The sequence below is a fragment of the Harmonia axyridis genome, chromosome 5 (assembly GCF_914767665.1).
Source record: "Harmonia axyridis chromosome 5, icHarAxyr1.1, whole genome shotgun sequence".
Taxonomy (NCBI): domain Eukaryota; kingdom Metazoa; phylum Arthropoda; class Insecta; order Coleoptera; family Coccinellidae; genus Harmonia; species Harmonia axyridis.
The window spans coordinates 36,802,656-36,823,268 of NC_059505.1; the positions used below are offsets into that span (position 1 = coordinate 36,802,656).

At 32.7% G+C, this 20,613-nt stretch overlaps 4 protein-coding genes across 7 annotated transcripts; 2 read left to right on the forward strand and 2 right to left on the reverse strand.

Moving 5' to 3' along the window:
* Positions 1-1,605: 1,605 nt before the first annotated feature.
* On the reverse strand, positions 1,606-13,002 carry LOC123679818. 2 transcript variants are annotated; one of them, XM_045617319.1, is made up of 12 exons: positions 12,663-13,002; positions 11,761-12,577; positions 7,850-11,483; positions 7,677-7,787; positions 7,490-7,620; positions 4,374-7,284; positions 4,067-4,253; positions 3,286-3,581; positions 3,010-3,227; positions 2,653-2,842; positions 2,112-2,266; positions 1,606-1,979 (listed from the first exon to the last, which is right to left on the reverse strand). In XM_045617319.1, exons 2-12 carry the CDS (start codon positions 12,460-12,462, stop codon positions 1,779-1,781), a joined length of 8,736 nt encoding a protein of 2,911 aa, XP_045473275.1. In that variant the 5' UTR covers positions 12,463-12,577; positions 12,663-13,002; the 3' UTR covers positions 1,606-1,778. The 2 variants fall into 2 exon arrangements, with proteins under 2 accessions (XP_045473275.1, XP_045473274.1); XM_045617318.1 differs by having other exon boundaries at positions 12,633-13,002.
* Positions 13,003-13,280: 278 nt separating this feature from the next.
* On the forward strand, positions 13,281-14,835 carry LOC123679996 (tRNA methyltransferase 10 homolog A). Its single transcript, XM_045617617.1, has 5 exons — positions 13,281-13,506; positions 13,615-13,931; positions 14,021-14,311; positions 14,367-14,472; positions 14,621-14,835. The coding sequence occupies exons 1-5, from the start codon at positions 13,386-13,388 to the stop codon at positions 14,764-14,766; spliced, it is 981 nt and encodes a 326-aa protein (XP_045473573.1). The 5' UTR covers positions 13,281-13,385; the 3' UTR covers positions 14,767-14,835.
* Positions 14,836-16,704: 1,869 nt separating this feature from the next.
* On the forward strand, positions 16,705-18,615 carry LOC123680509 (reticulophagy regulator 3-like). The gene is made up of 5 exons (XM_045618445.1): positions 16,705-17,099; positions 17,158-17,350; positions 17,403-17,586; positions 17,638-17,739; positions 17,998-18,615. The coding sequence occupies exons 1-5, from the start codon at positions 16,939-16,941 to the stop codon at positions 18,450-18,452; spliced, it is 1,095 nt and encodes a 364-aa protein (XP_045474401.1). The 5' UTR covers positions 16,705-16,938; the 3' UTR covers positions 18,453-18,615.
* A 368-nt stretch (positions 18,616-18,983) lies between these two features.
* Positions 18,984-20,486, reverse strand: LOC123680223. 3 transcript variants are annotated; one of them, XM_045618015.1, is made up of 2 exons: positions 20,157-20,180; positions 18,984-19,775 (listed from the first exon to the last, which is right to left on the reverse strand). In XM_045618015.1, the coding sequence occupies exons 1-2, from the start codon at positions 20,163-20,165 to the stop codon at positions 19,206-19,208; spliced, it is 579 nt and encodes a 192-aa protein (XP_045473971.1). In that variant the 5' UTR covers positions 20,166-20,180; the 3' UTR covers positions 18,984-19,205. The 3 variants fall into 3 exon arrangements, 2 of the variants coding, with proteins under 2 accessions (XP_045473971.1, XP_045473970.1); XR_006747494.1 differs by lacking the exon at positions 20,157-20,180 and adding an exon at positions 20,420-20,486 and having other exon boundaries at positions 19,643-19,775; XM_045618014.1 differs by lacking the exon at positions 20,157-20,180 and having other exon boundaries at positions 18,984-20,101.
* Positions 20,487-20,613: the final 127 nt, after the last annotated feature.

Genomic DNA, 20,613 nt, shown 5'->3' on the forward strand with positions numbered 1-20,613 from the left:
AAAAAAGACAACTGGCTCTATAAGACCATTTTTGTACAGGGTGGCCAAATAAGCGAGGTAAGCGGCTATATCTCAGGATCCACTCATCGTAGAGACCTGCGGTAAAAATTTTTAGCACTAAAGTGTACAAGAAAACACACTGGAAATTGTTTTGAAGTTCATACCTCTACCGCTAGGGGGCGTAATAGGTGTCATCGAGTAGAAAAATGAAAATTACTCGAAAATGATTCATATAAAGTTGAAGAAAAAATATCATCACTCTAATCCTTGGAAAGTTCTCTATCTTTTTGAATTGTCACTTTCGGTTTTACGACATCAAATAAGGGTAGGGGAAAGGGAGAAATCTGACTGATTGAAATGCCTGTAACTTCAGTTTGGCTCAACATTTTTGAGCAAATTAGATCTCGTCTGAGAGATAATATCTTGTTGATTGAGGACAAAATATACTCATGATGAATTTGTTTTTGCTGCTTTCGATAGGGGGCGCTAAGTAAGAAGTTCATTGTTTTGTTCATTTTACTACGAAATTTCAAATGTAATGATAGGATTTTCTTAACAGAAACAGAAATCTCATCAAATTTGTATGAAAAAACCAGAAGGTCACAAAGCGATAGTTTCAGGCGTATTGGAGTTATGGCCGAAAAAGATATTATTCAACTGATGCACTGAAAAACCAAATTGTGTCTTCTTTCGGTCATAACTCCAGAACGCCTGAAATTATCGCTTTGCGGCCTTCTGGTTTTTCCATACAAATTTGATGGGATTTCTGTTTCTATTAAGAAAATCCTATCATTACATTTGAAATTTTGGAGTAAAATGAACAAAACAATGAACTTCTTACTTAGCGCCCCTATCGAAAGCGGCAAAAACAAATTTATCATGAATATATTTAGTCCTCAATCAACAAAATATTATCTCTCAGACGAGATCTAATTTGCTCAAAAAAGTTGAGCCAAACTAAAGTTACAGTCATTTCAATCAGTCAGATTTCTTCCTTTCCCCTACCTTTATTTGATGTCGTGAAATCGAAAGTGACAATTCAAAAAAATAGAGAATTTTCCAAGGATTACAGTGATGATATTTTTTCTTCAACTTTATATGAAACATTTTCGAGTAAAATTCATTTTTCTACTAGACGATAGCTATTACGCCCCCTAGCGGTAAAGGTATGAACTTCAAAATATTTTCCAGTGAGTTTTCTTGTACACTATAGTGTTAAATATTTTTACCGCAAGTCTCTACGATGTGTGGATCCCGAGATATAGCCTCTTACCTCGCTTATTTGCCCACTCTGTAATACACATCAAATTGCAGTTGTTGCATCATCAGCGTTCGTTTTTTGCAATTTACTTCAAACCACAATAAACTCGTACTAATAACCAAAATTATTGAAAATCAGCTCTAAAATATACGTTTTAATGGTATAAGCTGACTTTTTAATCAGTCTATAAGGATTTGTTTGCTGATTTTCAAAAATCCTATTCTTTTCAATGTTTGTATCTTTCTTACCTCCCTCTAACAATCATATGGTCTTGTAGCTTGTTCTTTTTTCTGTTGAAATAAAGAAAATGGTGGCATTTCAGGAATATCATTAAAAAAATCTACTTGTTTTTGACGATTTATATTAAGACACAGTGCATACATAATCGATATTAAAAACCAACATCACAAAAATGTACAAAAGAAAATATAAGAGATATAGTTCTGAAATAATGGAAAGTTGAAATATTTACATATATTCAAATATTATGCAAAACCTAATTTTTGGTAACATCTATTCATTGATCTAATTTCATTCTCTTCGCTGGATTCTTGGTCTCCGAGCAACTAATTCTCTTCTTGTATCTTTCCGAACGAAGAGATTCACTTCTTTCACCTTCTGAAGAGTTTTTCTTTTCAGAAATACCTGAGACATTACTTGTACTGGGCTCTGTAGTATCACAGACTCTGTTGGATTTTCTTCGAGTATTCTTCTTTACCTGAAATCGAAGAAATATGGTATTCCAGAATATTCATCAAATTTTTTAGAACATATATACAAATTTCTGATAATGAGATAGAGAGAGAAAAGAAGTGATCTTACAATAATTTTTTTAAATAAAATTTCTTACCTGTTCATGATCAGAGCAGAGAAATCCTAAGGAATCATCATATCGAATCTTTCCTACAGAGTGAAAAGGGCAGTATGAATTATTGCAAAGAACACATATTCTGGAAGTTCTCTTAGAACAAATATTGCAGTTATGGGCGGGACAGTTCCATCTGCCTGTAAAAGAGACGTATAGTCATTAATAAAAATGAGAAAAGCCGTGAAATGAAGTAAATAGCTTTTGAGCACTTGTTCGAATTTGTAATAATGCAATTTTTGGATAAATATACCTGATTAATCTCAACACAACTCAAAACTTCCTAGTCTGTAAAATGCTATTCAAACATATGATAATGACCTCTAGTCAGGCACATTGAAGAAAGAAGAAGAATAGAGTGACGTGTTATACGTCAACACAATGTCATATGTCACTTTTTGAGAAAATAAAAAAGCATACAAAAATAATAAATACATGTTCAAGAGATTCGATTATTATCAAGAGGTTATTTCGGATTAAATAATAAGTGTGCAAAATTGAAAATTTTAGAAGACAGAGTACTTACCATTATAAGGCCATGAATCTAATTGAACACACTCAAGGTGGTATGATTTGAGACACATTTTATGTGAACACTTAAAACAGTCCCCTTCTGTATTACAAATAAAGCATTTATCTTTAACTGTAGTATCACTTTGTTTTTCTTGGTCAACTGTCTTTACCGAAGAAGTTTTCCTCAATTGCTTCTGATCATCCTGCAATAAAGTAACCTTATAATGTAACAAATATCATATTATTGTAATTACTTTTATTTTATGAAAAAAATTTTAAGTTCTAGAGCTTTCGAAAAGACACACTTCATTCGACATGTAATAAGCTCAGTGTCTTGAAAAACTAATCTATGGTTGGTAAGTGTACTTACTGGTTTCAACCCGATGAAACCGCTGCAGTTGGGAGCCCCACATCTACATATCTTTTTTTCAGTCCCAACACACTCCAAGTTATAGTTGAAAGTGAGTTCGGTATCAGCTGCTATATCTTCAATCGCAAATAAACCTACTCTTGTATCACCATTAACTGTCCATTTCTGCGTTTCACAGTTAGGTTGGCAGGAATGATTCATAAACCTTGCAACGTTACCTTAAGAGAAAACAGGAAGTGTTATGAAAATACACATAAATAAAAATTTTTGACGTACCTTTAGGTCCAGCATCCAGCATCCTATCTTTATCTATCGTTAAAAAGTAATAATTTTCATCTTTTTGCTGATGCATTCTAGATATCCTCCTTTGGTACTCCTCATCGTCAATTATTTCTCCAACATACTCAATAACAAACCGTCCTTTCTTAATAAGTTCCAATGTTTTTAATCCCCAACCTCTTCCTGTCGTCCTGTAGGGTATCACCTGGGGATACTCCCTCTTCTCAAAGCACTGATTTTTACATTTCTGTCCAGCAGGGCATATTTCTGGATTGCACTCGGTCAAAAGAATCCTAAGATAATAATGGTTATTAGAATGATACCGATTTACTTAATTTCATTCATTCACAAAATTGATTGACTAATTAACAAGTTCAAACAATAACTGACTAAAATTGTACATAGAAATGATCGGACCGAACTAGTGAAATACCTATTAGTGTGTACACTGATTAGATTTTGTTGAAGACAATTCAGGTGAGATTGATGAAACTTCCACAGTCATAGTTGGCGCTATATAACGAAATTGCCATGTTTCCATGGAAACAAGCACGAAAAGCTTCCCTTTCTTTCCGTAGGTGGCGCTATATAAGAATATTTCCATGGAAACGACATTGACATTTGATGCGAGCACCATAGAAATAGTGAAGATTCACCAATAAGATCTTGAACTTTTTCAAGAGTGAGTGGGCAAACCAATTGTTCCTATACTTCTCCATCGTGACAATCATCACAATAAAAGTTTTTAAAAACACGTAATCCAAACAAAAATACCCACCTATTTAAACAGTTGCTGTTAGGACCGCAAGGGTACTTATCCTTAGGATCACAATCACAGGGTGTTGTATTACTAAGGTTCCCTTCAAACACCTTGACGTTTCCAACAGGTCTATTCACCTTAATCCTAACATAAGTAGGTGGCTTAAGGCCGTTGTTCACCTCTTTTTGCTTCTTTGCTCTTAAGCCTGCAAACAAAAATGATTATTGATATTATTTCAGAGCGCTTATCATTTCATCAGAATGTCTGTAATTTGCTTTTAAAATGTTTTTTTTAAATCATGGTTAATTATTCCAGTTCAACTCACCTTTTTTGAAGCTATAAGCATTCGCCGCCTCCTGCAAAGCCCTGACGAAAGCTTCATCAATCTTGTTCTTGGTATTACTCAGACAACCAGTATCACCTTCTTGGTAGAGGAATGTTCTGCCTCGACCCACCCAGAAATAATTGTAGGTACCGAAAAATTTCACAACAAACTCTCCTTTACTATGGGGTTTGCTCTCCACATTCTGAGGTATCTCACTAGGAAACAGTATAATAGCCGGCCACCATCTAAAAGTACCGCATTTTACCCAAACCACCTCATCGTACAATGGAAACCTTCCAGATTCGCAATCTTCGCATATATACGTGTCGTCATCCAACAGATTGACTGGCAAACACTCGACATGAACACTCGTGGGGCAAGTCTCGCAACAAATCAAATTCCCTCCTTCGGAACAAACAAAACACCAAATCGTGTTCAGTGTGTTGGTTTTCTTGTTTCCCTCAACGTGCCTGGGACAAATGATTTGGGTCGAAGTCAATATATCGGTGCCAGCTGGAACGCAGTTGTAACTGTTGTGATATGTGGCTGGACAACGTAAACACTTCACCAGTTTGTCGTTCGGGCACCTCCCCATGCTGAAGCCCATGTTCTCGCATGCGCAAATGTGACAGGAATGTCGAGGACACACGAAACTGTCAAACGCTTCAGTTTTCCTCTTGTCGTGGAGTATGAAGGACCACTGGGTTTGGTGCCAGACGTTCAAGCATTCCAAATGATAGTACCTTCCGCATTTCTGAAGTGAACATCTCTGCCTCATGGTGTTGCCCTTCTTGGATACTATCGAGTTACAGACGAAACATGGTGGTATGACGGTCGTTGATATGCAAAACGGACATTTGTAAACTCCCTCTTCCAGGCTGCTTGCTTGTTCGGTACTTTCGCTTGTTGTGGACTTTTGGTTTGGAGGGTCAATATCGGACAAGTTTATCAAGCAAACGTCGTCGGCTGTTACATGTTTAAAACGTCCTTTAGGTTTTTTGGTATTTCTACCGTTGTTTTTTTTCGCCGCCTCTAGTCTATCAGCCAATAAGTCGATCTCTTCGCTGCTTGAATCGGTCGATTCTATGGAGATCCGAGACTCAACCTGGGTCATCAGTTCTTTCATCTTCCGGTCAAACTGCTCCATAATAGGTATTTTCTTATTGATAGGCGACAAAATCACCTTATCCGAGAATTTATCTCTTGAAACAATTGTGCTTATCTCAACTTGCTTACTGTCTGGTGGCGTCTTGTTCTTCTCCAAATCCAACTCTCCCAACTTCAACTCGCTTTCTTTCAATGTAGATTCTTCCGTTTCCTTCAAGAAGTTCTCAATACATTTGATATGAAAATCGCCGTTGCAAGGACCGCGACATTTGACAACTTCTCCAGGTTTTTCGCATAACTGACACACCTTTTCTTTGGTTATTCCCCTGAATAAGTTCTTCTTGAATTCAGGGAGTCGAGAAACACAATCTGTTATCATACTATCGGTCTTCGTTTGACTGTTGGTTTGTCCAATTGCAATCGTTCTTCGCTTCAATTTCATCCTTCGGGGGCTACATGTTGTTTCTGTATTCGTTTTGGAGTCTTCGCCTTGAGACTCCTCATCTTGTTTGAACTCGCTTGAAAGTCGTCGTTTCTCAAGCTTCAATAGGGATCTCGACCTTGTTCTTTTGAGGGACGTGTCTTCTCTGCAAGAAATAGGTGTTTCAGTTGTCAATTGCTTGGGTGATCTAACGGGTGATTTTTTGTCAATAGACTTTATATTGTTTTGTCGAGTGGTCATAGTTGAAATTTGGGGCGCTGGAATATCCAACAATTCTAGAGCTGTATCACTGTCTCTACGTCTTCTCGTTGATGGTTTTGTTTTTTTTTCAGATACTTCTGGAGAAGTATCATTGGAACAAAATTTTTTTACAACATCATTGATGCAAGAGAGTACAGAACTATCTTTCATAGGAATACTTCTTTTTCTTGATGGCGGTGTGGCAACACTTTTACTCTCAGCATTAGTTTTACCTATATTTTCTGAAGTATCCTTTGTCTCATCTTTTAAGGGACTCTGTTTCTTTACAACCTCATGGATATATGAGAATACAGAACTATCTTTCATAGAAAAACTTCTTCTTCTTGTTGGTGGAGGGGGAACGTTTTTGGTCTCAGCATTAGTTTTACCCATATTTCCTAAAGTATCCTTTGTCTCATCTTTTAAGGGACTCCGTTTTTTTACAACATCATCGATATATGAGAGTACAGAACTATCTTTCATAGAAATACTCCTTCTTCTTGATGGCGGAGTAGCAACGTTTTTGGTCTCAGCATCAGTTTTACCCATATTTCCTAAAGTATCCTTTGTCTCATCTTTTGAGGGACTCCGTTTTTTTACAACATCATTGATATATGAGAGTAGAGAACTATCTTTCACAGAAATACTCCTTCTTCTTGATGGTGGAGTGGCAACCTTTTTGGTCTCAGCTTTAGTTTGACCCAAATTTTCTGAAGTATCCTTTGCCGCATCTTTGAGGGGACTACGTTTTTTCTGCGGTGAACGTACCTCAGTCTTAGACTGAGGGGAACTATCAGCTGATTGATTTTTCACCACGTTTTCAATACATTCAATTAGCGATGATATCTTCATTGGAATTTTTTCTTTTGGAGAGACATTACTTTTGAGAGTTAAGTTAATTTTGTTTGTTGTGCAAGAGAAAGATTTACTCCTCGCTCTTTTTGGACTGAATTCCAGAATATCTTGAAATTTTGAAACTTCCGTTTTCTGACTGGGCAAAATTTTATCAAAAAATTTCAATTTTTCTTCAGGAGAATAGTTTCTGACAATTTCTGCTTCAGCAACTGCTTTTTTCCATTTCTCTGTCTGCGTTTTGACAAGATAATCGTTATTTGGAACTCCCTGAAATGATAATAATCAATTCAGTACGATTTCTCTTAAACGTAATATTCTCTAATAAATAGAGATGGTCACTTATAATTTATCGATGTAACAAAAATCTATCAGATTCTATTGTAAGTTTCCGACTCTAAATTAGTGTTTTTCTCATTTTTCATTATTTAGTGGAATGAAGAATTGCACATTATTAAATAAAAATTAAACATACCTCTTCATCACATTGAACTCTGAGTTTATCCAAATCGTCTGATCCTTGGTAGGGAATGCAATGAGTAGTCCAAGCTCTCTTTCCATTATCTCCAAAAAATCGAATATGATAATATGGTGCTGTCCTCAGTACTTAAAAAAAAAAAAAAATTATTTCAATCAAAATCAATTTCAATATATCTACATACATCTGAATTTTTTGAAAGTGGACGTTTCTGGATCTTCTACAATCAAACCAGGCCAATAGGGGTAGTTGCCGATTTTTCCCCAAATAGAATCTCCAACCTCAAAATCATAAACTGAAACAAAAAAATTTATTTTCATCAAAGACGATTCTTTAGGGCATTCTGAAGAATCTCACCTTTTTTCAATAAAGATTCCGAACATTGACTTGCTACTCCAGATCGTCTATTTTTTTTCCTGTATTTTTTTTTTATTACTGATTTGCTTTGATGTGAAACCTTATTCACTTTGATACCTTCTGTAAATGACTTGCTTCTTTCCCTTTTATATGATTCATTCAATACTTCTCCCAATAATAACTCTTCAACTTCCATGTCATTTTGATCAGTATTATATCCTTCTGAATCAGTGTCACCAATATTACTGGGTTCTGAAGTTTTATTTAACACTTCCCTTTGACTATTAGACTCCGTATTTTCACTAGAGTTATTCAAGTCTTTCAAAAAGTTTTCAGGTCTTGATATAATTTTTTCTGGACAATCAGTAGATGTTGCTACACTGTTATTTTTAATAATAATATTATTGCTGTTCTCTGGTTCTATTCTTTTGATTTGTTCATTCTTATTTCGTATCTGTTCTAAAGTTGATTTTATCTCTTTTAAGCACTGCCTATTTTCTACGTTTTGAGAATCTGTGACATGCATTGATTTTGTCCTTTTCCTGAACGAAAATTTAGAATGTGAATTGAAGTCCAAATTTCTTTTTACTCTTGAATGATCCACATTTTCATTCCTTTTATCTCTCAAATATTTCGTTTTCGAATCTGCAGAAAATGATTTCACTTTCAAATCAACTTCTCTGCTGTGATGGAATTTTTCGTGAGGAACGGACTTGCATCTTTGGGTTCTAGAGGCTTCAGACTTCATCATGTCTAACCTACTGGCTTCCATAACTCTTTCCAGAATTTTTCGAAACGATGTTCTTCTGTTAATATCATATCCAAAATCTGAATATTTAATATTGGAATCGTCTTTTTCTTTTGTCTTCTCTTTTGTTTCATAGTTTAATGTTTCGTGGTAGTCTGAAGTTGTTTTGTCATCCTTGCTTTCTTTTTTGTCAATCAGCTCATTTGCATGAGAGGATTTTAAATTGTTTAATTTTAGTTCAGTTTTAGGAAGAATATCCCCAGTTACCTCAAAAACCTTTGATTCACCCCCTAGTTTCATATTATTGTCGACTGATTCTTCTTTTTTTGTGAAAACTTTTTGATCTACATTGCTGTTATTACTATCAAAAATGTTGTTTTCTTCAATAGAACAGTTTGGGCTTTCAATATTTTCAACGTATTTCTTACATTCATTGCTCACTTTTTTCCTTATTTCAACTGTTCTGCAGAGTTGTTTGTCTTCCACACTTTGTAATATTCTGTTACTTTCACCAGATGTTGACTCAATGGTTTTGTTTGGGTTTTTATCACAATTATGCAATGCTTCTTCATTATTTTTCTGCTTGTTCTGGTCTTCTCCAACACTGGTATTTTCTTCCATTTTATCTCTTATTATTCTTTCACCAATCATTATTTTGCCATTATGTTTATCTACATCATTATTTGATGAGACACTCTTTTCAGAAACTGTTGTATTGAAATGACTCATTGTGATCTTAGGAGGTCTTCCTCTTTTTCTTTTTATGGGTGCTTGATGAGTTTGAACCTCTTTATTTTCCATCTTATTTTTTTCCTCAACATTTGGGCCAGTAGTGAAAGATTGATTTGGGGAAACAGAACATTTTGAAGGGGCTATATATGAGTTTGGAGCACCTTTTTTGTTAGAAATTTCTATTGTCTCATTCTCTTCCAGAGGTACATTATTGCACTTTCTATTTTGTATTGAGATTGATTTCTTACATTCCTCTGAGAAAATTTCTAAATTCTTACGGTCTTTAATGTTGCTCACTTCCTCACTCTTAATGTCTTTTGGTGTGTTAGTGAACTTGTATAATATCTCATTCTCGAATTTGTCTTTCATTTTATTTGATTCCTCATTTTCTTTCCTGTTTTCTGAAGGTTTCAAGACCTCTGATATATTTTCTATCCTTTTAGACGACCTTCCCCTTCGTCTCAACAAAACAACTTGTTTTTCATTTTCATCAGTCTTAGAAGTATCCACGTTGTTCTTTAGATCTGATTCTAGTTGATTTGAAATAGTCGAGTTTTGATTTGCTATCTCATTTTCTGGTGTTCTCTTTTTAGATCTTCCTCTCCTCTTTTGCACTGTTCCATTAGAATCTCGCTCAAGACCTGCTATTTTATCCTTTGAATTGTTCAAATCAATATCAGTGATTTTTTTTTCATTAGAATCGATTATTTCTGGAATTTCAGTATTTGTAATTTCAATAGTTGGTATTTTTAATGGACAGCTTTTATTTTTATCAGATTTCAACATACATTCAAGTGATTTCATTTCCTTTTCATTTTCGACGTTGTGAGGTTGTTCGCTAGATGTAGAGGTACAAACATTGTTCTTCAAACCTGTTTTAAATTCATTCGGAATAGTTCCATCAGCCTTTGAAGATCTGCTTTTGAGAGATGTGCAATTGGAATTTCTCAATCCAATTGATTCACATTTCAGAGGTGAACTATCTAAATTCAAAACATTTTCTGAAGTTCTGATCTCTAAGTTCTCATTCTCTGTAAACTGGAAAGATATCTCTTTGATTTCTTTTGTTGCTTCCTCATTTTGTAATGGTATTATCTTTTTAGGTCTTCCTCTCCCCTTCTTAACTGGCATATTGACCCCATCAATTGAATTATTCAAATCAACATCAATTACCTTACTTTTGTCAAAACTCAAGTTAATTTTTTCATCTTCGGTGTTTGTAGGTTCCAGTAGATTTTCTGAATTTTCATCAAACTTCAATTTCAACCTAGAAGATTTTCGTGTAGATGTGTCACTCTTATCTATAGTATGGTTGAGATTTTGTCCATCATTTCCTTTAACTTGCTCAGAACTTGGAATTTTTTTTTTTGAACTTGTAATTTCTGGTTTTGATGTTTGCGTCTTCGAAGGGCTGATGTTATTCATCAGTTTATTAGAGGAATTTGAAGACCTCAAAGAAATTCGAATATTCCTTGATGGTGGAGAATGGATATTTTCTGAAGAATCATTATGCTTTTCAAGTTTATTCACACTAACTCTCTGTTCCTTTATAGGACTGTCCTTGAAGTTATCGTCAGATTTCTCAAAGTAAGACGAACACATTTTATTTATTCTGTTGGATGGCTCCAAATTCACAAATGAAGGGGCACTTCTTCTTGTGTATCTTCTAGGTGAAAAAATACTGGTACTTTGAACTTTACTTACAATTATTTCTGTAGATGGTTCTTTCTGATTTTTTTTAACATTGCCCAAGAAATCATTAGGTAGTTCAGATGATCTGTTACCTCTACACATATCAGGTTGAAAACTTACATCACTGCTATCAGTTGAAAAAGTATTAGAAGAATCTTGTAAATCCACATAGGTAGTATTTGAACGAGTACTCCTTCTCAAATTTGGCTTTCTAGTCTCCGGTTCACTAAATTTCAAAGTTTCGATTGGTGGTTTTGTCTTTTGAATCTTCTTGTTTTCAGTTAATTTGGAATCATATTTTTCCCAACGCTCAATAAGTAACTCTTTACTATTTGTCAGAGATGATAAATCATTGGATTTAAATAGCTCAATGTCGTCCAAATTGAAAGGTTTCAGACAAACCACTGGTCTTCTATTTGTTTCTGGTTTATTTATATTTGAAGATTCTTTGATATCTTGAACCTAAAATTTTAAAATGTAAATTCTTATATCAGATTACAAGATATTATTAGACAAAACTACTGGATGAAAAAACTCTCATAACTTGTACAAGATCTAAGCTCTTAAAAGGTCTGATAGAGGCCTAGTAGAGAGAAACAAAAAATATGGTATCACTTTATAGCCACCCAAGCAAAAATTGAATAACTGACTGCTAAGAAAAGTAATAAATATTTAAACTACAATTAATTTCATTAACACTACTTAAATTTTCAGAATAATTAAATTTGTGCACACTCACAAAGGTATCTTCATCAAAGTTGAATCCCTCTCTAAGATCAGAATCTATATTCTCTTCTACATATGATGCATTCTCAGCAAAACATTTTTGTCTAAAATCTTGTCTTAAATTAATTTCTGAACACTCTGCAAACTTAGAAGTCATCCATGAACTAAATATAAAAGAATCATCAAAATTATCCTCTATACACTTCGTGTCCAAGTTAATTAAACTCAGATCTGTTTTTTGAGAAGTATCTAATGATGCCAAGGGTTCATCTGGTAAAGCAAAGGTTTCAACAATAGGTTTTTCTTTATGTTTATTAGAGTAAGTTTTTAAAGCTTTGATTGAGTGTTTTGGAGGAGGTTTATATGTTGATTCCTTCAAAATTTTTTTCATGGCTTCATTTATCACAGGTACTTCACTAGAATCAACAAACTTTTTTTCCTCCAAAGATTTACTTTTGAAGAATTTATTTTTTTTGCAGTTTGTTGAACTCTTATGAAATTTGGCTTTGATATTTTTACTAAGGGAATTCATTGTTGGACATTCTAATTCTTCTTCTACACATGATAAGTGATCATCAGTTAATGGAGCATTTAAATAATTATCTAAGTCCTCAGTGGATTCATCCATGAACAGTAACTGGCCGGAATTTAAAGTATTATTTTCAGAATCACTTGTGGTTGATGGTTCACAATAATTCTTCGAAGTAGAGGACATTTTCTACTCAAAACTTGGAATTGATATCCATTAATGAATTACACACATATCCTCAATCAAACCCCATAAAATAGATGTTATAGATCCTATTTTAGTGTGTATTAGATCCTGATTCCTGAAAATTGGATGTTCTTAAAAATTTTCGACATGTATTACCAATATTATATTACTTTGTTATTGTCTTGTTTTGGATAACATACTTTGATTCCGTCCAGACATCAAATATTGAGGTTAATGACAGTTTATATTTTCCCGCTTTATTAACTAAGTTGAAAAATCATATTGGAAAACTATTTTTTTTCAAATTATAAACTATATACACTAACCCGTTCATATAGCATTTAAAAATAAAGCAAAAACTTTCAAAATACTAATATAGCTTTTCAAAACTTTCTTATAAAAAAACGGATTTTAATATTAGTAAAGTGTTTCAAGATTTCAAAGGATAAGAGAAAAATTGTGCAGTGATAAATAGTGCCGTAGATAATTGAATCTAAAGCCTAATGTAGGGAGAAATAGAAGGAAAACTTTGAAATTGAAAATTTGGTAAACAAAACAAGTTTCTCAGTATTAATTTTCTCAATTTTCTCTATGATTATTTCAAAGAAAATCGATATGATACTGTGTTGATAATTTAGTTAGCTAAATATTCCATTTTTTTTCATATTTATTATGCATAATATTCTGTATCAAAATTCTCCAGTAACAGTATTCATTTGAATATTATAATAATTTTTGGTAGTTCATAGAGATATTCATCTATGTGGTAGTTCATCTTTATGTTAGGCGTAACTTCAAACATTTTATCATATGTCAGTGGGTTAACCTTAAAAGTTCATACATATACACAATATGAAAAATTAAAAATATTAATATTTATAATCCACTTTGATTTTTAGCATAGTTATTAAAATTTTATCAAAATGACGGAAAGAGAAGAAGAAGGTCCCAAAAGACTTATAACGGACGATAGTTGCTACACGAACAAAAAACTTTGCATTGATATGGAAGAAATGAACGGTATAGTAAATCGTTCTGAAGATAATAGTTCGGACAATATATTGAAAACTTCTATTGATAATTGTGAAGACGATAGTTGCTACACGAACAAAAAACTTTGCATTGATTTGGAAGAAATGAACGGTAAAGTAAATAGTTCTGACAATACATCGAAAACTTCTATTGATAATTGTGAAGAAAAACCAGAACTTTTCAATGGTGTGGAAATTTCCAAATTAACTAAAAGACAACAAAAAAAGTATAATAAAATGTTGAAATGGCAAGAGGTGAAAAAGGAAAAAAGGGCTAAGGAAAGATTGAAGTTGAAAGAAAAAAAAGTTCATGCTAAGTTAAACAATATTGATTTAGGACCCAGTAGAAAAGAACTTAAACGAATGAAAATGGCGAATAGTCCCTGTAAAATAAGTATCTGTTTAGACCTCAGTTTCGATGATTTAATGATAGATAAGGTAAAACGCTTAATATAACTTCATAAAGGATTAAAATAAACATTGATTATATGGAATTTGTTAATTATATTACAACTAATAATTTTTAGGATATGGCCAAAACAATAAAGCAAATTTTAAGGGTTTATACAGAGAACAGAAGGGCTAAAGAACCTATGCAATTGCATCTTACCAGTTTTAATGGCAGAAGTAAAAATGAAATGAGCAAGCATCATGGTTATGAAAATTGGGATATAAATTTTCATTGTGAGGACTATATGAATGTTTTTCCAAAAGATAAACTTGTATATCTTACAAGTGAAAGTGATAATATAATCAATAAATTAGAGTCAGATAAGGTATATATTATTGGCGGTCTTGTGGATCATAATTTTCACAAAGTAAGTTGGCAAAACTTATTAATCTCAAAGTAATTTCTAATGATGTTATTTTCAGGGAGTATGTTACAAAAAAGCTTTAGAACAAGGAATAGCTCATGGACAGTTGCCCATAAGTGAATATTTTTGGATGAAACATCGTAAAGTATTCACAATTAACCAAGGTAAGTATTATATTATATTGTTATCTTTCCTGTAGTATTTCATTTTTTTATTGAGGAAATTTCATCAATTTGCAATGTTTCAAAAGAAATAGATAATCTTCAATTAAGACTCTAGTAGTGTTTGAGTTTAATTTATGTTCTCTTTCAGTCTTTGAAATTTTATTGAGAGTAAGTGAAGGTAGGAATTTCAAAGAAGCATTTGAAATGATCTTGCCTAAAAGAATAAACATGCAGCCCTCAACTAAAACCAATTCAGAATTAGAAGAAAGTGAAGTACCAAGTGAATCAAGTTAATTGATATTTCTTGATTTGTACATTGTTGATTTTAATGGATATAATAAATATATTTTTATTGTTCTGAAAGTATATTCTTATTGAATGATGTTCCTCCTATTTAATTGGTTATTTAACATTTTTTCAATCCTCTTAAATTATTGAAAATATTTATTGAGCACATAAAAAGTGGATACTTGCAATTCACATAAATATTTCTGAAAAACATAAAATTCACTAAAATGCAATTCTGCGCAACCGCAACGTAATGTAATTTTTGGAGAATATAAGCAAAGAAGTAACATATGCAAAAGTATTTGATTTCATTATTGATTGAACTGTTTAGTTTTTTGATGCATTTGTAAGTTAATAACTTAAATATTATGTAAAAATTACTTTAGAGTCATTAGATTTTCACTATAGCAATCTTTCAGTTAAATTTAGAATTTGATCTTGTTTTAAACACCAGATAACAAATTAAGATCAATCAAATTAATAAATATTGTTCTTAAAAATCTAATCCATAAGGATCTTAATAAATATGACAATAATTTTTTAAAGTGTTAAATTCTTAGCCTACCTGATATAAAATCATTATAGAAGTGGGGGCGTGTATTACTTTTTTCTATGAAATAATATTTATTAATGTGAATTAGCTTGGTATTGAATTGAAGTTTCATTGGAAAAGATCTTCTCTAATGAAAATTCATATAAATGCCGGTTTTACTTTCCAATCTAACGAATATTTCAGATAAATTTAACGCAAGGGCGTAGAAATGCGGGGTACTGGGGGTAGAAGGATGTAATAAAAATACTACACTTTATGGTTTCTTGTCAAAAAATTCTTCAGGAAAATTCAAATTATTACAAGTGAGCTGATAGAAATAATTAATTATGAGTTTTGGTACTTTTATTTACCCAATCTGTAGATCTGTAGAAGATCTATAAATATTCGATAAACTGTTATATGCATCACAAAAAAAATAGGACTACAAGTCTGTATCTCGAAAACGAAGCATTTGCGGAGATTCTATTCTTGAAATTATTCAAGGAATTTTTCATTTTTCTTCGTATTTCCAACTTAGGAACAATCGAAAAAAATCTATTATTTCGAGTAATTTTTGGTTCAAGCTTCGTTATCAAACCTTTCTTCCTCATATTACAAATATTGGTAAACGTTGTCTTCAAAAAATTTTTTTTCGATCACACCCCAAGAAAAAAAAAGATCTACGCCCTTGATTTAACGACAGAAAACAGAGACGGCTTAGTTTATGAAAATATTTTGTCATGACAACGAAAATTTAAAACATAATTTTTTCATGCAACAACAGACGTGCATGAATTTTTAGGCCTAAAAATTGCTAAATTCTTGTGAAAAATATGTCCTGCTGCCCACCTTGCCCCTGCTTGACTCCGTTCTGTCCCCCTTGTAGTGCCATTAGAGGATGCGTTCCAGTATCTGTATGCCCATGTCCGTGTCCTCCAAAATGTCCTGTACCACCAGTTCCAGTCCCTTGTTGCCCCCAACCGTATATTCTCTATCCAGTAGAATGTTATAAGAGGGTTTGGTGTGATCCTGTACCCCCCTGTCCTTGTCCCCCTTGTGGTATACCATATACTGCAAGGCCTCGTTGTTAAAGGATCCTTATTGTTAGGTAACTGTAACTGTCTACTGAACCGTCTTAAGTTTTTAAAGTAAAGTGTGGGATGTGTAGAAATAAAGTCTATAAATGAAATCAGTCTCTTTATTCAGTTTATGCATTATGCTTAAAAAAATTAGAAATAAAATCCAAAATGTTAAATGCGCTACTCCAATTCTTTGAAAGTGCTGTATTCTGATAAGACTTGAAACTACATTCGCATGTGTAAAATAATACTGAATAAATTATAAATAAATAAATATACAATGCGATTTGATATCATATTCGGTGCAAATGACCTTCACTTTTTTTCTATGTTACGTAAAAGTGTGGTTAGGTAGACAGATCTAGATGATGAATTGTTGTTTCTTTGTTATGTTATTATTTTGGTGTGAATGTGCGGCTGTGCGCTCATCCACTAAGCTTGGTTCATATTTCAACACGTGCCCCTGTTGAAAGCATAAAAGGAATTTATTTTGCAATGGAATATTGTGGTGTCATTTATTGATATTGAATTGATTTGATTGTATATTATTCATATACAACCTTCAAAATGGGATTCATTTTGGATATATTGCGTAGTTTGAGAGGCGACGTAAAATTTTCAGTGAAAAATGAAGAAATCAATTTCTTCGATGATATTTTCATGGTGCTTAGCTGGGATTATCCAATTTACACATTGACGGCTTTTGTGATAGTGAATTATTTATTTTGGTAAATATATTGAATGCGTCAGTGGACTCCTGTGTTTTGAAGACAAATTTATTTTTAGGATAATCACATATTATGAGCTCCAAACGATGTGTATAATCTTCACCCTACTTTTATTCAGTTTCATGTATCAATCTTTGATCCGTTTTAAAAAAAAGACAGAATTTTCATCTCCAAAATATGAAGAACTCTACAACACTTTTTGCTCTTTCATATCCCATGCTTCCCTTTTTAGAAAAGAAAATCCACAAGAGGTAACAATAATCATGATTTAATATGACCAAATTATAAAACTTTTTTTTATAGTTTTGTGTGGTGGTGTCGTTTTTCTTTATCTCATTGATGTATGTGGCAAGTATTTTTTCTGGAGTATTTATGAGCTTTTTTTGTTTGTGGAGTCTCTTCTTTGTACCTTTGATTTATGCTCATATGCCTCCCCGATTCCAAGTGAAACTGCAAGAGGTATCAGCTTTTCTTAGGAGGTTCCAAGGTAATATAATAAGATGTTTTATTATTCATTATACAAAGTATTGAATTATAGGAACTATTGAGGAAGAAGATTTAATTCCTCTACCTGTAGAAGATGAGAATAAAGGAGAAGATAATGAAGATTTAGAAAGTTTGGATACAGACAGAACTGCAGGTAATTTTTAGTGAAGATCAATACCAACCTATTCACATCATTATTAAAGCTATAATCAAAGTAGTATAATGGATATTGAATTGGTATTTCTTATTGTCGTAATCAATTCTGATATGTATTTAATGATTTACGTGTTCACTGATAAAATTTAATGGGTTTTACTCATTAATATACTATTATTAGTGTATAGCATTCTATTGAGTCCATCAAGAATATTCTTTGAACATCTGAAAATTCAATTTCCATTACAATTTTCAGATTCGGTAACAAATTCCTTAATCAGTGGGATAAGTTCAATGCCATCTTTTTTGGATGCAGAAGAGAATCATGAAATACTAGAAGAAGACTTAATTCCGATCAACCCATCTCACGAACTCTCCCCTAGTTTCGCAGAACTCTCAAGTGACTCTGAATCTGAATTGCATGACATTCGCTTTAAGGAAACTCTTAGCCGGGAGAGTTCATCTGAAGAGGAGGGAAACTTTGAAGAGGGTTTACAATTTGAAGATACACAAAATCAGACCCAAACAGACTCTAAAGGTTTGGTACATAACATCCTAGGTTATGTGGCATCAACTGGAGGCTTCCAAATACCTAATTTTTTAAGTAACGCTACAACTAGGGTGCAAAGTACAGAAACGGGAGATATTTCTATAGGTAGTAGCACTAGTGAGGAAGATTTCGAAATAATTGATGTAAATGAACTGAAGTAATTATAATCTTTTTTCTGAACTATTTGTGATAATGATTTTAGTCTTTTATGTGTTTTTACTTTGTGATAGTTTTGTGTGGATTTATTTTAATCACTGGTATGTTCGAATTTATTTATATGTAACATATATTGATTTTTTTGAAATATACTAAGTCAAAACTTGATATCTTATCTTTCCATCTCCGTATTCCTGCTAACATGCCAATGTTCAAGAATGAAAATGGTAACTGAAAGTGAATTTCAAAAGTTCCATTTTGTAGAACAAATATTTATTTCAATGAATTAATGAAATCAGCTGATCTTAAAAATCCTTTGAAAAAAAGCTTATATTTCACAATTCTTTTGCAGTGATTCTATAATTAGTTTTTGCATTAATAACCTAGGATTATTAAGAACTGAGGTATTTGTTTATTTAACCTCTATTTCATGTTACCGAATTCTAACCTAAAAAAACTCGGTTATGAAATGCTGTTTTAGAGATAGTTAAAAAATTCTGAGGTATCCTGCTCTTGGATTTAAATATAGTTGATTGTGCTATTATTTATGCTCAATATATTTCATGTACAGATAAAAACATTTGATTTTATATAATTCAGATAAAAGTCTTGATACTAAATACATAAAATTCGTACAAAGGAACGGAATAATACTTATGCAATTTGGATGTAACTGTATTCTTAGTTTGTACCAAAAGAAAGGGTATTAGCGAATAATGAAAAGGTAGCATACAAATGAAGGTAAAAAACACAAATTATCAATTATAAAGAAGATGTCCTTTCCTCATCTCCTTATTTCTAACTTGCTGTTCTAGTTCCTTCTTTAGAGGCTCCTTAGACTCACTAATTACGTGTTCACCATTGAAGTAAACAACCATAACTTCGTTTGTGAAAACAACAGACCTACTAGTCTTTGGTTCATAAGCTACAAATGCGAAATTGTCACTCAACAGGTTATTAGAAGATGTAGCTGCTGCCTTTTCATCGTCGCCCGATTTAAAATCTCTATTGTCGCATTTGGGCAATTTGAAGTCAGTAGTTTTACCGCCCTTCTTTTTTCTTTCTTTCGTTCTCCGGTTTTTCGTCATTTTAGATTCCCATGCTGAAGATTTTGAGGCTGCTGTTGATTTAGTGGCGCCCTCGTTCAAAGCAGGCAGAGAACGAGGTGAAAGGGTTTCAGGAGATGACGAAGTCGACGGCGATCCAACGTTCAACTCTGCGTTTTCCAGGAATCTCTCGGTTTTCAGCAAATTCTCCAAACTGTCTTTCGCTCTCAACAGGTTGGAAGAACAGTCGTAATCATCTGACTCGTTACTGATATTTAAATCCTGAAAATTATTGAGGTTATCATCATCTAAGTTATTAGCGATTTTGTTCTTAGCATATTTTTGATTTACACTCCATGATTTTATTGAGAGTGATGGTTTCAATGGTTTGCATTTCTTCAGATTGTTTTCCGAATTGCTCGCTTTCAATTTGGACGCCCCTTCTCGGTTTAAGGGTTTCACAGTAATATCAGGAAGTAATAACGAATTGGCGGGATATTTATTGTTTTTTTTTGAACGTTTAGACATTTTGTAATTTTGTCGAAATGTCTTTCCAATAGGTCATTGTTGACATTTCATTTTCGAAATCATTTCTGTAGAAAACGCTCGAAACTTTTCATTTTCAAATGGATGTTCATACATATTAAAATTAGGGACCCATACGTATTTCATGAATTTTGCGCGCCGAAATAATCTCTATATCAAGTTTAAATATGTTTCAAACGTTCTTCAACCATCACCCTTATTTGACTACGCCCATGATATAAGAATATATCATGTCTACGCCTATGGACTATAAGGTATAATATTTTTTATCCATTACTGAAGAAATCAGATGATAACTGGAAATGAATGAACATGTGGAATTGTAAATAAAGCTACTCAACTACTACAAACTAGCACTACGAAAGCTGTAAAATACGAACCTCAAATTATTCCACAACCTTTTTCCAGAAATTTGAGGATCAGATTAACGTATTCTTTTGAAAAAGTTCTATGGATTTTTCTTATTTTTTATCACAATGATAACTTCTTAAATATTTCATTTCCATCGTTGAGAATCAATTATATCAAAAATATATATATAAAAAATATATATTTTATATTAAAAAATACAACC

What these genes read in the sequence shown, in the direction of transcription:
- LOC123680223 (XM_045618014.1), bottom strand. Translation starts at nt 20,021, where the DNA reads ATGTCTAAACGTTCAAAAAAAAACAATAAATATCCCGCCAATTCGTTA.
- LOC123679996 (XM_045617617.1), top strand. Translation starts at nt 13,386, where the DNA reads ATGACGGAAAGAGAAGAAGAAGGTCCCAAAAGACTTATAACGGACGAT. An exon ending in AGTAAATCGTTCTGAAGATA is followed by an intron (nt 13,507 to 13,614) that starts ATAGTTCGGACA and finishes ACGGTAAAGTAA; the next exon opens with ATAGTTCTGACAATACATCG. An exon ending in ATGATTTAATGATAGATAAG is followed by an intron (nt 13,932 to 14,020) that starts GTAAAACGCTTA and finishes AATAATTTTTAG; the next exon opens with GATATGGCCAAAACAATAAA.
- LOC123680509 (XM_045618445.1), top strand. Translation starts at nt 16,939, where the DNA reads ATGGGATTCATTTTGGATATATTGCGTAGTTTGAGAGGCGACGTAAAA. An exon ending in ATAGTGAATTATTTATTTTG is followed by an intron (nt 17,100 to 17,157) that starts GTAAATATATTG and finishes ATTTATTTTTAG; the next exon opens with GATAATCACATATTATGAGC. An exon ending in GAAAAGAAAATCCACAAGAG is followed by an intron (nt 17,351 to 17,402) that starts GTAACAATAATC and finishes TTTTTTTTATAG; the next exon opens with TTTTGTGTGGTGGTGTCGTT.
- LOC123679818 (XM_045617319.1), bottom strand. Translation starts at nt 12,462, where the DNA reads ATGTCCTCTACTTCGAAGAATTATTGTGAACCATCAACCACAAGTGAT. An exon ending in CACTTTCAAAAAATTCAGAT is followed by an intron (nt 7,621 to 7,676) that starts GTATGTAGATAT and finishes TTTTTTTTTAAG; the next exon opens with TACTGAGGACAGCACCATAT. An exon ending in GAGTTCAATGTGATGAAGAG is followed by an intron (nt 7,285 to 7,489) that starts GTATGTTTAATT and finishes TTATCATTTCAG; the next exon opens with GGAGTTCCAAATAACGATTA.